At 38.1% G+C, this 15,481-nt stretch overlaps 1 protein-coding gene across 1 annotated transcript in view; it reads right to left on the bottom strand.

Annotated features, from left to right (window-relative positions):
- The window catches only part of cep85l (centrosomal protein 85, like), a 69,939-nt gene that overhangs the window by 36,247 nt on the left and 18,211 nt on the right, over positions 1–15,481 (bottom strand). The window contains 1 exon segment of the mRNA XM_067417971.1: positions 2,117–2,826. Within this exon segment, the coding sequence (XP_067274072.1) occupies positions 2,117–2,826 (710 nt within the window).

The raw sequence follows: 15,481 nt of genomic DNA, 5'->3' as shown, positions 1-15,481 counted from the left end.
AAATGTCTATAAAACCTAACCATAGGCCTGTATTTTAAATACTATAAAATAAAGGTGTCAGAATAAAATTATTATAATATAAAAAATGAAAGAAAAATATATTAAAGTGAAGTAAAAATGCGCGTTAAACTCACAGTTCGTGCAGTGATGGAGCGCAGTTCTGAACAGAAACGCATGAGCTGCTCGCGTCAACACTGCACTTTGCTTAATTACATATTTTCGTTTCGAATGCTTCGTTTAAAAGTGGACATTTTAAGCTTTCTATGCGCATATTTCTGTGAGGCAAGTAGCCTGCTGCGTTTCGGTTTATTTATGAGACACGCGCTCAAGTTCATTAGATATTAAAGCGATCACTCCCGCGACTTCAACACGATTCATGTCTTCCATTTCCATATTATTTATTAAACCCAAGCAATTGGCCAAAGAAACCTTTATTAAAATTAAGATACAATTTAAACAAAACGAAAGAATGCTTTCTACAAAACAAAACTTAATATTAAACTAAATATAACCACCAAAATAATTTCTGACTCACTCGCATCTTTGCACTTATCATAATCAGATGAAATGTAAAAATACTATTATAATAGGCCTATTCAAACATAATATGCAAAAAGAAAGAAGACAAACATTGTTTAATGGCTACAACAAAGTGAGCTACAGATAAATGTCTGAGCTGGATTTAATTATTTTACAGGTGAGCGGTTCACGAGCGCGCCTGCGGATTATTGAGCTAAGTCAAGCCAAGTCAGCTTTATTTATTATATAGTTCTTTTACAATGACGATTGTTTCAAAGCAGCTTCACCGTGTTAAACAGGACAATATTGCAGCAAAATTTGATTTCCAGTCGTTCTGGGAAAACAGTGATGTTATCAGCTTATTTCGTTAATTTTAGTTTTAACATGAGTCACACCGGTCCGCTTCGCTCATTACAGGCTCGTTCTCATAATTACAGTTAATGTGCCGGGCCGGGCAAGGCTCGGACACAACGAGCACAAGCTCGGGCTTGATCTTTTAGGGTCGGGCTTGATTTTTTGAGCACGATCTAAGCTCCAATTGACATTTACGGTGTCATTGCTGCTCGACCACATATCCGTCGTCTTTGAGAAGCGGCTGCAGAGCGGGGCTCAAACGAGACCGCTAATGCTGGGTAGTGTACGTGGATATGGCTGCAGAGGTTAGTGGTTCACTTTCTTTCTTTTTTTTCTTCTTCTTTTTTTTGCAAAGCCTGCAGATAGCTTCTGTTGAATCCACTGGTTCACCATTTGCATTTGGTACTTTAAATCCATAATACTGCCAAATTACTGATGTACATCTTTTCTTGGATATTAAGCGTTGTCCTCCATTTTATGCCTGGAAAATTTTGTGGCGCGCAGGGGAGTGAGCGGGATCAGTGCGGAGTAGATGATATTATCGGATATCGCGATATTTTTCAAGGCGATTATCGCCCCCCAAAAATTAACATATCGCCCAGCCCTAATATATAAATATATATATATATATATATATATATATATATATATATATATATATACACATACATACACACACACACACACACACACACACACACACACACACACACATATATATATATATATATATATCTTATCTTAAAATATATTATTTAAATAAAATGTCTGTTCCAATAAATAACAAAATTTTACATTTATTAATTTTAAAATAAATTAAACCTATATATATATATATATATATATATATATATATATATATTTAAAAGACAAACTATAATATTTATTAAAAAAGTATTACAAATAAAACCATAATAAAAATTAATAAATAATTCATAAAAAATATAATAACATAAATAATACTAAAATAACACAATGCATTCTGGAGCAACCCTTAATTCTTAAAATCACTAAAAATAATAATATGCTTCATTATAATTTACCATACCACTGTATCCAGCAGAGGGCGCGATGAACCTACTTTTACAAGACGATACATCAATGGCATCATTAAAACAACTCAGCATCGACTTAACTATACTTTAGTATAGTACGCTTTATTTACACTTTACCATAGACACAACTAGAGCACCCAGCTCATTTTTCCCATCTTCACATTCCGTCAAAGAAATTGCAAACTGACCTGTGGGAGTTCTGCTTCCTGCCGCGGTCGCTCTCGCTGCTGCTGTTCCTGTTGCCACGAGCCGCCACATCCCTCTGGTCCCGGACGGTACTCCATCTGCTCACTCAGCCACATCTGCGTCCGTACGGCCGGCTGGATGGGTGACCCTCCCACGGCCTGGTGCCTAAGTGTGGGACCTCTCTGCCCAGGCCCGGCCAGACCGATCGTGGGGGTCTTGCTCTCTGGTAAGGCACTGTAGGTGAGGTCTAATGTGCTGGGCTTGAGAGGAGAGGAGCAAGATGAGTCCGTTTTACCTAGGGTGTTACTGCTGCCCAGGTCATACTTAGTAAAGTCAGAGTTGGTGGAAAGTTTGTGCAGGCTCTGAGAGAGAAAGCCATCTGAATAAAGAGGGTCCTGTCGGTAGCCGTAGAGCACACCTCGATCCAGGGATCCGTGAGGGTCCACGCGGTACGACGGTCTCCCTGAAGGGGTGGACTTTTCCTGGCCGGTAAGACGGGTGAGGGAGGACCAGCGGCGCACCGGCCGGGGGTCTTTCATGTCCAGGGGGCTGTCGAGGGGAGAAGGGAGCTGGCAGCTGCTCCAGGGGCTGGTGGGGGCAGAGGGCGCGCTGAGTTTGGAGCTGGACGGAGATGGCATGACGTGGGCCGTGGGGATGGGACCTTGCGACCGCAGAGGCTGGAACGACAATGTGCCGCTGGAGCTGGAGTGGTCTGGAGACCGAGAGAAAAAATAGAGATCTTTAGGCATGACCGTGTTAATTCCCCTGCTAGCAGAAAGTGGTACCAGAAAACAGAACTTTCGTTTGAATGCAAACACATTCTGGGTGTGTCTGCTGGCTATCAGTAGGAAGACGGGTAACAGGCTTGTTATGGATGAAAAAAGTGCCCCCTACTTAGTGATTTAAGTCATTAATTATGAGGATTTATATTTAGAATATTGAACCACTGAGCACAATCCACCTCTTCTGGTTATTTGCTGCTCAAACAAGCTTTACAAAACAGCCCATAGAATTAACCACAGATTTATCTGAAGAATATAAAAAAAAAAAAAAAAAGTTATAAAAACATAAAGTGTTAATTGACTGCATATTAAGCTTTATGCATTTGTTATATTTTAAAGTAAACTAAAGATCAAATAACTAAACAATAGTGTTAATAATTAGTATTATAAATTATGGAATATAATCCCTATGTGGACTGGACTGATGTATGAAAATAAGCGTAACTCAGTGCTTATAATGATTCAACATTCTTGTGGAATAAAATAAAAATAAATTAAATAAAAAAGGTGATATGATGTTAAACTGGATGTTATGCATTATTTTTATTATATCTTAAAGAAAACAAAAAATCAAATAAATAAATAATAGTGTTATTTATTAACTTATAAAGAGTGTTATATTATTCTGCAGTGTGCTGGACCAAATGGAATGAGTGGCATTGCAACTCATTACATTTAAGTAATGTGAATATAAACTGCAAATACTGTGATTTAGAGACAAAGGCAGTCAAACGGAGAGCCAAATACATCTCACAATGACCTGAAAAGTGATTCAAAGTGATTGAATTAGGGGAAGTGAACAGATTTTAACGCACTTGCCTCAAAGGTATTACACAGAGAAGTTAAGAGTGACACAAGCCTCTGATGATGATCACAGGAAACGAGACGTACTGGAGCACGATTGGGCTATTCCATTCTTATTCTTTCTGAGAGACTGCAATGACTGAAAGTAACTGGATGGAGATGACCTAATACTGACCCTGCCCTCCATATACTGAGTCCTCCAACATCCCATCATGCACTAGGGCTTTCCCTCGATTACATAGCCTCTCTTTCAGACCACAAACACTGCAAGGCAACACGTCATGATAAACAGTGACTGAACCCATCTGACTTTGAGTCACCAGAGGAGAACAACACACACAATCTGCTCCAAGCTGAATATATCAAATAATCGCTGAAGTAAATATTATAAGAAAATGTCGGTGTATAAGAGATGCAAAAATATGGCTGATGGAAGTTGCAATCATTTTAAAATTATTTTATAAACCATATTTTTTATATTATTTTATAGGTTCACTATAAATTATTTTATAGGTTCACTATATTTTATATATTATTTTATATATATCCTACATAAATATTTCTGAAATGAGAAATGGAAAACAAGCCGCAGGAGGTTTTGTTCCTGAAGCTATGTGAAGTCTGTGTAGTGTGTACTGCAGTATGAGCAGTCATGGCCAGGGTGAAGTGCACTGACAATCACTGTGAGATGAGCTGACAGGCTTTATCATCACGACATGAGGAAGGCTGAGATACGGCCATTCAGATGAAGAAGCTCAGCTGTCTGTGATGCTCTCATCATATCACATCAGTGTGACCAGTGACCACTGCCTCGGACACTTCGCACACACTTCAAGCTTCTTCGAAGAATGTTCAGGCAGTGTATACGCCAACACAAACCAGACTCTAACATTCGACAGGACGAGTTACATTTGCATCACAGTGTCAATGTACATTCTGGATTCTATATTAATGTGCTGTTACGACATCGTTTGCCAATTAAAACTGCCTACAGATGGGGAAAGAATATTTTATTGTGATTATTATTGCCATCACAAATTAATAAAAATGTGATTAATAATAAACCTAATTTATAAAACAACAAAATATATTATTATTAAAAGCATTATTATTACTATTATCTTTGATAATAAAACTGTTTTTTATTTTTTTACTTTTTTATTTTGATTTTATTTATTAAATAATACAAAATTATTTTTGGTTACACTTTACTTAAAGCCTTTATGTAAAATGCATTAAATCTTGTCATAAATAATTGTAACCAAAGTTAAAATGACTTATAAGTATAATATTTGCAGATTTCTTGTTATATCTGAGATTGGTTTATCATGTCTTTTAATACATTATACATTTCTAAAGGTGTAAAAATTAATAGATAAGTATTTTAATGTATTATAACTGTGGTTACCATTATTCATTAGAGCATACATTATCATGAACAATGCATTATAAGGTGCATTATATTGCATAATTATTGCATAAGTAATGCATACCGTTATAATGCCTTGCATATATTATATATACACTTCTCATAAATGCTTTAAGTAAAGTGTTACCATTATAATAATTAAAATGTACAAAAACATAAATCTTTAACTCTGGTGTATTTTCTCTTTTTTATTGCCTTATCTGCTATTGAGCTATCTTTCCATCCACACCCCAACTACTGCTACTAACTTTCTGTGATAGTTACGAAAGCCCCTTGAAAAACTGACCTGTAAATCACAAAGTCACATTAGAGACACCTGAATGGCTTTCAGTGATTATATCAAAGAATACAGGTATCAATGTTAAGTCATAATCAGCTTTCTTGCCTAACTTCTTATGCTAAAGTAAACAGGCGCTCAGCTCTACAGTGGTCTGAATAATGCGGCTCTTTGTTGGCACTTGAGTGTCTGCCAACACAAGACCAGCTGGACCCAGAGAAGAACTGAGGCGGCACATTCCACGGAAGAGCCAGTGCTCTTGCAGATTTGTGTGTACTGTACATCCATACAGTATTGAATACTGCCAAACAGTTATATAAACAAAACAAAAACAATTTTTTTTACTGGAAATTACCTGATTTTCCAGATAATGTTAAGACTATTCTCACTTTTACTTCAAGTGCAACAACTTACAATTCCGACAACCGGATCACAAAATGTTGATGAGATGGATGTTAATACCAGGTGTAAATGGAGATTTTGAGGATTTCTGAACTTGAGCCAATCTTGGTCCTCGTTCAGCCTTCAAATAGCCAGTTTCAATGATAAATAAAAAATATATTATTAAATTAAAAAGACCATGAAAAAGAAAGCCTTTAGGGCAAAGTTTCAACTTCTTCACCAACTCTAGGGAAAGGTAAAATGAAAAGCAAGAAGTGAAAATACTCATGCAATGTATATTTAATACAATATGAAACCATGCTAAGAAATGTTTCTGAAGCCAGCTACATAAACATAGCCGCTAAGTTAAGAACTAGTCTGACCAACTATCAATTTGTTAGGGCTAATCATTACTTTTTAGATTCAAATAAGACCAATCTACCTTATGTAACTGATTTTAAAAAGTTTTTTAAAAAATTAGAAAAAAAATTAGATGACTGGTCTAAATCAAGTGGCAACCACCGGCGATCTAGCCAATACGGAAGTAATGTAAACTGTAATTCCTTAACTGGCCGCTAGAGCGGCTCCAGAAGTGAGCAGAATCTCATTGAGCCCCATGTTAAAATTCTCAACTTTACAGCAGAAAAAAACATGTTTACAGCCTGGTACAAATTGTGGTTTTGGCCTATACGGCTAATTTTGATCTTCATGACAACCTTCATGACTTCTGTGAGGGGGGTGGATTTTTTTATAACTCATTCGTTTACGTTATATAAAGCCTTAAAGTTCTGCATAATTAAGGGCATGGTTACAAGTGGATAGCCATTTATCCGCCGTCTATAGTCATTCAGTCACCTCAGCTCCGCGCACATCCCGCCTTTTTGCCCATTTTGTGTTATCCGGGAGTGACACGCGATGACTCGCTCACAAGATGGCAATGCCCAGCTCGCCCCTACTTTAAGCTTCAGAGCGGCTTATCGGAATCCTATGGGTGACGTCACGGACACTACGTCCATATTTTTTTACAGTCTATGGTCTAAATAGCATGAAATGCAAAGAAAAAACTCAGTTTCAAATTATCTGTTGATGTCTGAAAGAGCAAAAGAGGTAAAATACGACAGATCAATTGTTCATTTGTCTTCAAAAGGTTTATGTGTACATACAGCTATTTGAAATGGAAGAGAACATTAAACTAACATAATCAGGGTATATGCAGGAATCCTGAAGTTAATTTCAATACCTTTTTAAGACTTTTTAAAGACCTTCTCAAAATATTTTAAGACCCCATCGCACTTCAAGTTCTAATCGGCAACAAACCTTTAACTTAATAAACAGTTGTAGTCGAATGTAGACTTTAAATCTCTATCGTAGGCCAATTTTGTATCGTTTATATTGCATATCTGTTTTGCAACATAAGGAGGGCGACACATTCCCTTTCTCGCTTATACACACACAAAACATGAACTAATATACATTTCATTAAATGAGTAGGGCTCTGTGTGCTCTTTTTTTACCTGGATGAGGCATTTGGAAGATTTGCGGTCTTTTATGGCTTCCAGTTTTATAGTTTTTAGTCCCAACAAAGAAAGCATGTTGACAACATACCGAGCAGAACATTGTCAGTAGGGATGCACCAAAATAAAAAATCTTGGCCGAAACCAAAGCCAAAAAACGGAAAATAAAATTCAAACTAAAATGTTTAACTCAACCTCACTCATGTGTTCATTAAATAATAATGCACATGCCTACTGGCCTGCAGAGAAGGACAGAAATTGAATAAAGTAATCAAATGTAAAATAACTGCATATTTAACTGTTTAAATGAAATATTAATCCTTATTAAACATATAAAAGCTATTCAATCAAGAGTATTGTTTAATGTCAAACTAAATATAAGGACATCACTCAGGCAGCAGTAAAGGCTACTGCGCCTTTAAGACCTGAGGCAGGGATATGCTCGTCTTTCTCGACTGTGCATACTATACAGTTCACTTAAGGCATATTCAGACTATGTCTGCTAGGATACTCATCAAGATCGACATGTTGACATACTTCTTGTGTGAGTTTGTCCGTTTAAGTGCAAGACTTGAAAGAGAACTCAATATTTGCGCGCTGTGAGACGAGTGCGCGCTCTCGGATGATGCACAGCGTCAGATCTTCTCTCAGCACGCGCGAGTCTCACAGTCTTCACGCGAGTGATGACGGAGAAAACGACTGGTCATATGCGCACATACGGCAGCACTCGCATGCATTGAACAAAGTTTACAAAGAGGTGAAACAGCTCGGTAGGTGAAGCGAGTTTACCCGCCACAACTCAAAACCAGCCGCATTTGGCTGGTGGCGGTGCTAATTTCCATCCCTGCCGCGCGCACTCCGAGCCGATCTCAGACTGAGCGCCCCGTTGTTTTTTAATACTTATATGGGGATGAAAAGAAATATATTCATAAATACTTTTTGGAGTCAAACTCTTTTGACAAAGCTTGAAGAAAATTCTTTCAAAATTTAAGACTTTATAAAGCCGTGATAAGACTTTTTAATACTTTATAAGGGTCTTAAATTTCCCTAAATTGATTTATCACCTTTTAAGACTTTTCAAGACCCCGCGGATACCCTGATAATGAAGTGTACTCCATGCCATCCCATGATTTCAAACTGAAAACTTGCACTTTTGATATGACAAAAGAATTTTAGCGTACAACATGCTCAATATCCTTATATAGTCAAATGGTCTCTAAACCTCCTTATATTTGGAGTGCCGTGCCATTCCAGACAGGTTAGATTAAGCCGCCCAGAATAACCTCATCTGGTTCTACTTTACACTGGGGTGGAGAAGAGCGAGGCAGAGGAAACCAGGACTGCTGAAGCCTTGGGCTACGGGTGCTCCAGTCCCAGAATTCCCAGCGGAGGGGGGACAACCCACTGACGAGCGTCTGGTATCTATCAGTGCTGAATAAATGTGACAACTAGGTTTGCGATCAGTCTAACTGATTAGCATGCTACAGATCAGGGTCAGATTCAAATGATTTCATGTAAATTCAAGCTCATGACGGTGGAGGAGAGGGAACTTCAGGGAGAGCTGATCTGTGATTGATTGACGCATCTCTAGGATTGACTGAATTATTGCTTATCGATCGATAAACATACTCTTTGCACTTGCATGTGATTTGGTTTCTTGGCGTGTTTCTATCAGATGCTCTGTGACAAACGCTGTGCCGTGTGTGTTTGTATCTGTGGGATTTTGAAATGTGGGTCACTGAAATCTACAAAGCTCTTCCTCCTACTGAGATCAAGCCATTTATAAATCATCAAAAACACTTTTTTCTTGCAATACCGCCTGCACGTCCTGCATTTTTTCTTACCTGACTGACAGTATGTGACAGAGTTCTCTCAAACACCTTTGGATTGAGGAAAGGAAGAGGAAGAAAATGTGACTGGATGCATAGATAGGAGTCAAAGATTCCTGACTTTGCAGTGTGGAATGCCAAAGACAAACAGCGTCCTAACACTCGTGTGCCATAAATGTCACATGACCACAACAACTGACAGAAAAACAATCTGTGTCCAAACGTGTCTTTAAGCTGAACCATCTTCCTGTGCCAGAGTAAGCAGAAGAGTTCTGTTATTGCAGCCGCCCTCTCTGCAAGCTGATCAACCCCTTGCAGCTAGTCACAGCTGGAACACGCGTTTATTTTTATTTAGAAATAAGGAAAAAGTGCTGGCTAACAAGTGAATGTTCTCAAAGCAACTTTGAGTGGTAAAGCTAAAAAAAAGATGAAAATCAGCACGACAGATCAATAATGAGAATGAGATAAACAAGGTTTTTCACAGGATTCCTCTACTGAACATGATCTCCATATTTTCCACTGGATAATATTTTGATGCAATTATAATTGTGGTCATCAGCGAAACATTGTTATTTAACAAATTTGGTTCTAAAATAATTAACTTGATTCTGGCTTATCCAGTTCTTGAGTTTAACCCAATGACTCTCTTATTCAGTTACAGAGATTCACAGCTATAATATCAATAGCAAGCTAAAGGAACTCTCCACCGTTTTTAGAAACAGGGCTTATTCATCTTCTTTCCTAAATTTAGATATGTGGGCAAATGCATTTTTGTCTCAGTGCATGCATTGTGTTAGTTTGGCAGGGTCGCCGCTAGCACCCACTTGATTACTTCTTGTGGCCTGCGTATTCACAACGAGTACAAGTAGCGATGCAGATTAAGACTAGGCGATTTCCTGGGCAGATTATGGGGAAGCACAGGCGAAGCACTGCTACTTGGGCGCAGATATCACGACTCTCATCCTCCGGCTGTTGAGGGATCGCAATGGGTTGCTTGATATCTCTGCACCCAAGTAGCAGTGCTTCGCCTGTGCTCTCCCATAATCTGCCCAGGGAATCGCCTAGTCTTAATCTGCATCGCTACTTGTACTCGTTGAGAATACACAGGCCACAAGAAGAATTTAGGTTTTTTTTTTTATCCCTTTGACTTGAGACATGCTAGCTGGCAGCATAGGATTCCATTCGTTATGCTAAGCTAAGCTAGCAGCGACCCTGCCAAACTAAAACAATGCATGCACTGAGACAAAAATGCACTTGCCCACATATCTAAATGTAGGAAAGATGAATAAGCCCTATTTCTAAAAACGGTGGAGTGTTCCTTTAAATTCTGGTCTGTACATCAAACAGTTCTATTTATAACTTCAGAAGACTTGAAATATAGTGCATGAGTCATATGGACCCCCTTTCATGGTATGATAATGGTGCTGTTGCTCATGTGGACTCGTGCTCAACATTAATGAGCAATTGTACATGGTTAAGGGTAAGCGCACATGTGAGTACTCCACATCTAGTGCTTCACAACACACTCTGACGTCACTTGTCAAGCGCATGCTTCCTGCTTGTGGACTGGACAGTCTTAGCACATTAGCACATATTTAGCAACTGCTCTTAGGTTTCACTGCCACGTCCGTCACCATTAGCCTGGCGCCAAAAAGACGGTTGCTGGGGACCAACATGGAACTCATGGGCCATTCTTGTAAGGGCCTCGGGCCAAGACAGGTCTAATAAAAGATTAGAAACATTAAAGAGTGAGAGAACGTGATGGATTTTTGAAGTAGTGAGGATTGCTGGTGGTGACAGCAAAATGGAGACAAAAATGGCAAGTTTAAATCAGGCACAGTAAATATTACTTGTTCACAACATATAAGGGCACTGTATAAATCAAGTGACATCATCAATGTATGTAAATTAGTCACATGACAGTAACAGGTGATTGGCTCAAACGCTTCATGGATTCCTATTAGATGGAACGACTGAATGATAGAATGATATAGACAGACAGACAGATAAATATATCGACTGATAGAAAGACAGGCAGATAGTTAGATAAACAGACAGACTGAACGACAAAAGACAGAGAGTGAATGAATGATTGAATGACGGATTAAAGGAACGATAGAAAGATAGACAGACAGAAAAATTGAGAGAATGGAAAAAAACAATGGATAGACACAGACAGATAAACAGATATAGACATAAGATGACAGAGATAAAAAAACAGATATAATGAAAAATAAAAAGACAAACAGAAGATAGATGGAATGATGGATAGAACAACATTAGACAGACAGACAGACAGACAGACAGACAGACAGATAGACAGATAGATAGATAGATAGATAGATAGATAGATAGATAGATAGATAGATAGATAGATAGATAGATAGATAGATAGATAGATAGATAGACAGACAGACAGACAGACAGATAGACAGACAGATAGACAGACAGACAGATAAGATTAATGCCTGTGTTGTGTTCGGAAACTTAGAGGAGACGTCCTCACTCAGCCTGGCCTCTAGAAAACTCTTCCTGACGTGCCAGTTCTGTCAGCAGTCAGTATTTCCGGCTTGCTGTTGCATCACCAGCTGCTCAGAATTCCACAGTGACACAAGAGGAGTTGATGTAACGACTCCGAGAGGAGGTCACGGTCAAGCCTCCAGAAACACGAGCGGCACACTGCAGCAATGGCGTACGTCATATGAGCTCAACTGCTCTAGACAGCCAATAACTGACAAAAAACCCTCCAGATCTTGAATCGGTATTCGATTTAAAGTGCTAGCTCTTCCAAAAAAAGGAAAATTCAGTCATCATATCCTCCCCCTAAAGCTCACATATAATTTTCTTTCTTCCACGGAACACAATAGGAGATGTTTAGCAAAAACATTCAATCTACAAACACATTCACTCTTCTTTCATACACAAAGTAGATGGAGACCAAAGGATGTGTATTAGCTTGATAACTTTGCTGAAGTTGTTAGCAGACAGACAGATGGCAATGTGTAATCTCCTCCAGCCATTAGAATTAATGCAATACATAGTAAGGATGGTCACAATGAGTGTCAGTCTGGGGGTGCTAATCTGAAAAACACAAGCCTCAGCAGAGTTTAATGAGGACCGAGATGACGCAAAGTGTGTTTTCAAACTGGAGGCTAATTATCAGCTTGGGGAATAGAAATGCTGAGCCATTACAAGGTGTCCTTGTCGCGTGCGTGTATTTGTGCACACCCGAGGGAACCTAGAGTGCGAACATGCGACTTGATCTCATTGTGAAAAGATATGCCAAATGTGCAAAGTCAATCACAAACTACTGTAATACAGGACTGACGCTTCATTTTGCCCAAGGAGAACATGGACTCCTGATTCAAAAAACTTAGAAGCCCATAAAGAACTGTCGGGATACAATGAAAATTGATCACATTAGTTTTTCTTTAATAAACTAATAAGCAACATAAGCAACATTTTTGAATGTATTTAAATACAAAAAGTACATGTTCTTTTTTATAGCTTCAAACTGTATTTATTTAAACATTCAATTAATGTCAGATACAGGTCAGTCGCCGATAGCCTCGTGGGCAGAGGCGTTGTGTTAATCGTGCGACCCAAACCAGCTTGTGGACCTTTCCTGATCCCATCCAGTCTTTCTCTCCCATCTTATTTCCTGTCCACTCCATACTATCTCCCTTCCTGTACACCCTATACTATCATGTCACAATAAAAGCCAAAAAAAAAAAAAAAAGTCAGATAAAGTTTGCATAAACAAAATACCAATAATAACCAGAAACTAATTCTGCAAAATACAAAACTTTTAATAACAAACAAGCCCGAAATACACCGGGACTCTTATTTTGAAATTACTTTTCTACTTTCAGCTGCTCATTCAAACAATAAAAAATGCACTCTTACAACCATCTAAAACATATTACAATACAAAGATCATAAAGTAAACAATGTCATAATTCATCAACAGTAGATCATAAGTAGTCACCTTGCATAAATGCAGCTATTTATTGGGAACTGCTCTGAAACCATATGGAAGTCAATGGGGCCCATCAACTGTTTAGTTCCTGTCAGTCTTCAACATATCTTCTTTTGTGTTCAGCAGAAGAAAGAAATTCATACAGGTTTGGAACAACTTGAGGGGCAGTAAATAATGGCAATTTTCATTTTTGGTTGAACTATCCCCTATTTAATAATCATATCAAGCCATATCACAAATCTTATTTTCTATCCCCAAATTTAAAGTCCTCATGAAATCAAAATTGACCCTATTTACTTTGCTAGCACATATTACAGGTCTTAGGGTGAACAATTAATCCGTGCAGGTTAATACACAGAAAAAAAATAGTTTGTCGCAGTAATCTTTAATCAAAGATTTTAAAAGTAACTTCTGGCTGGTCTGGAAACGGTGTTCCTTCTCAGATGATGCCAGTTTGACGGCTTAGGTTTAAAAATGCTTAACCGCTACCCTCCAACCGTTAGTTTGCTAGATAAGGTATCTACTTTTTATTTTTTAGAGCCCTGCAATGCATTACGCTGACTAACTTTAAGTATTACCAGTAGAGGTTGAAGGATCACATGTCTTATAATACTGTATTTCATAAAACAATATGAATGACTACAGCTCATCACACACACTGTAATATCTCCGGTCCTCAATTTCCATTGTGACCTGATCAATCTCTTCCTTTCCTGTGTGGTTTTTCACATCCTTCCATCAACAGCTTGTTTTAAAGCAAAGGCAGCACTATGGCTGCATGAATATTGATCTATATCCATATCCAGAAGACAAATGTCTGAGAGGAAATGCTAACTGGGCTGTCTCCTGCTCCTGTGTAATTAGTTTACCTCCTTCCTTTGAGATAAAGTATGTAACACAGCACTAGCACATGGCGGGCTCTCATTCATCATACATGTTCGTTCATACCCTCTCTCCTTGCACAACGTGTCCCGTTTCATTCATGCGTTTGAGGTCATGAGATTGGGACAGCCCTTTTAGACCGGGTGAAGAATATGTCAGGAAAAGTGAGGCAAATCGCAATAAGACAAATTATGTCTTTGCATTTTTTTTAACATAAAAATACATTACATTAAAAACTATATTACTTAAGTTTTTTTGTTGTTAATTAATTTAAAAAAATAATTTAATTTGAAATGAATAAAAAGTCTAACCTAATTATCATTAATATAATGTCAGTATAATAATATGCCAACAGCAGAATAACAATAGTAGAAAGAGAAGGAAAACATGATATTTCTACAAATACTCTTAATATCAGTTGTCCACAATATATAGATCTGTTCAACCGATATTTTACAATCTATAAAAAATAAAAATAAATAAAAAAAACACTACACAAAATTACACCAAGGCCCGGTTCCACAAACAGGGCTTAGATTAAACCAGGATAAGGCCTTAGTTAATTAGGACATGTAAGTAGCTTTTATAAACGTGCCTTAAAAAAACATTACTGGTGTGCATTTTGAGACAAAACAAGGGCACTGACATATTTTAAGAGACATCAGTGCAAGTTGCTTTCAGTTAAAACAGAAAACATGCATTTTAGTCTGGGACTAGCTTAAGCATTGTCTGTGAAAGTATAAGTGTTGATATTTTAGCTTATCCCCTATGAACAAAGAACAAAACTTAAGAGAAAATGTAAGGCCCCGTCCCTTTCACAATGTCAGGGCTTCACCGCACCTCTCAACACAAGCATCATGTGTGGCTTTGTGAACTTCATATGAAAAACTTGTTCATATTGACAAGGTTCCAAGAAACTAACAAATAGCAAATGTAAACATTTTGTCTGAATGGCAAGATATGTCTTTGACAATGGGTCGTGTACTTTTGTGCAGCAAACTGACTGGCTTTCATAGGCTTTTTTTATCGTTCTACAGTTCTTTGTGATGGTTTTCACACAAACATCACTCCAGACCTCATCCTCAAACGCACTGCAGCTGGAGCCTGACGACAGACGTTCCAGTCCCCAGGGGCCACAATAACAGAGACCTAAATGCGCAGGATCACATTTACCACAAAAGGGCCATCATCACAGCCGTAATGGCTTACATGCGATTCCCAAACAGATGAAAGGAGGTCAATATAAAGGAAGCTCTATGTACAGGTCCCTTTATGGCTAAGCTGCGCTAAAATAACAAATGGGACAGTTTGGGATAAAATGGTAAAATAGCCCTGACAGAATAAACAGAGAGAATAAACCAGACTGGTGTTGAGATGGGAGAGGATTAGCCAGTGACCTCATTCATTACAAGAGAAGCCGCTCTCCTTTTCTACATCCAAGGTCTTTCATGAATTAAATTTATACCCATTGAATTTAAGAGCTACAAATT

This window comes from Pseudorasbora parva, chromosome 15 (genome assembly GCF_024679245.1).
Source record: "Pseudorasbora parva isolate DD20220531a chromosome 15, ASM2467924v1, whole genome shotgun sequence".
NCBI lineage: Eukaryota > Metazoa > Chordata > Actinopteri > Cypriniformes > Gobionidae > Pseudorasbora > Pseudorasbora parva.
The sequence above is the reverse complement of the archived record's forward strand: the minus strand, read 5'-3'. Positions and strand labels throughout refer to the sequence as shown.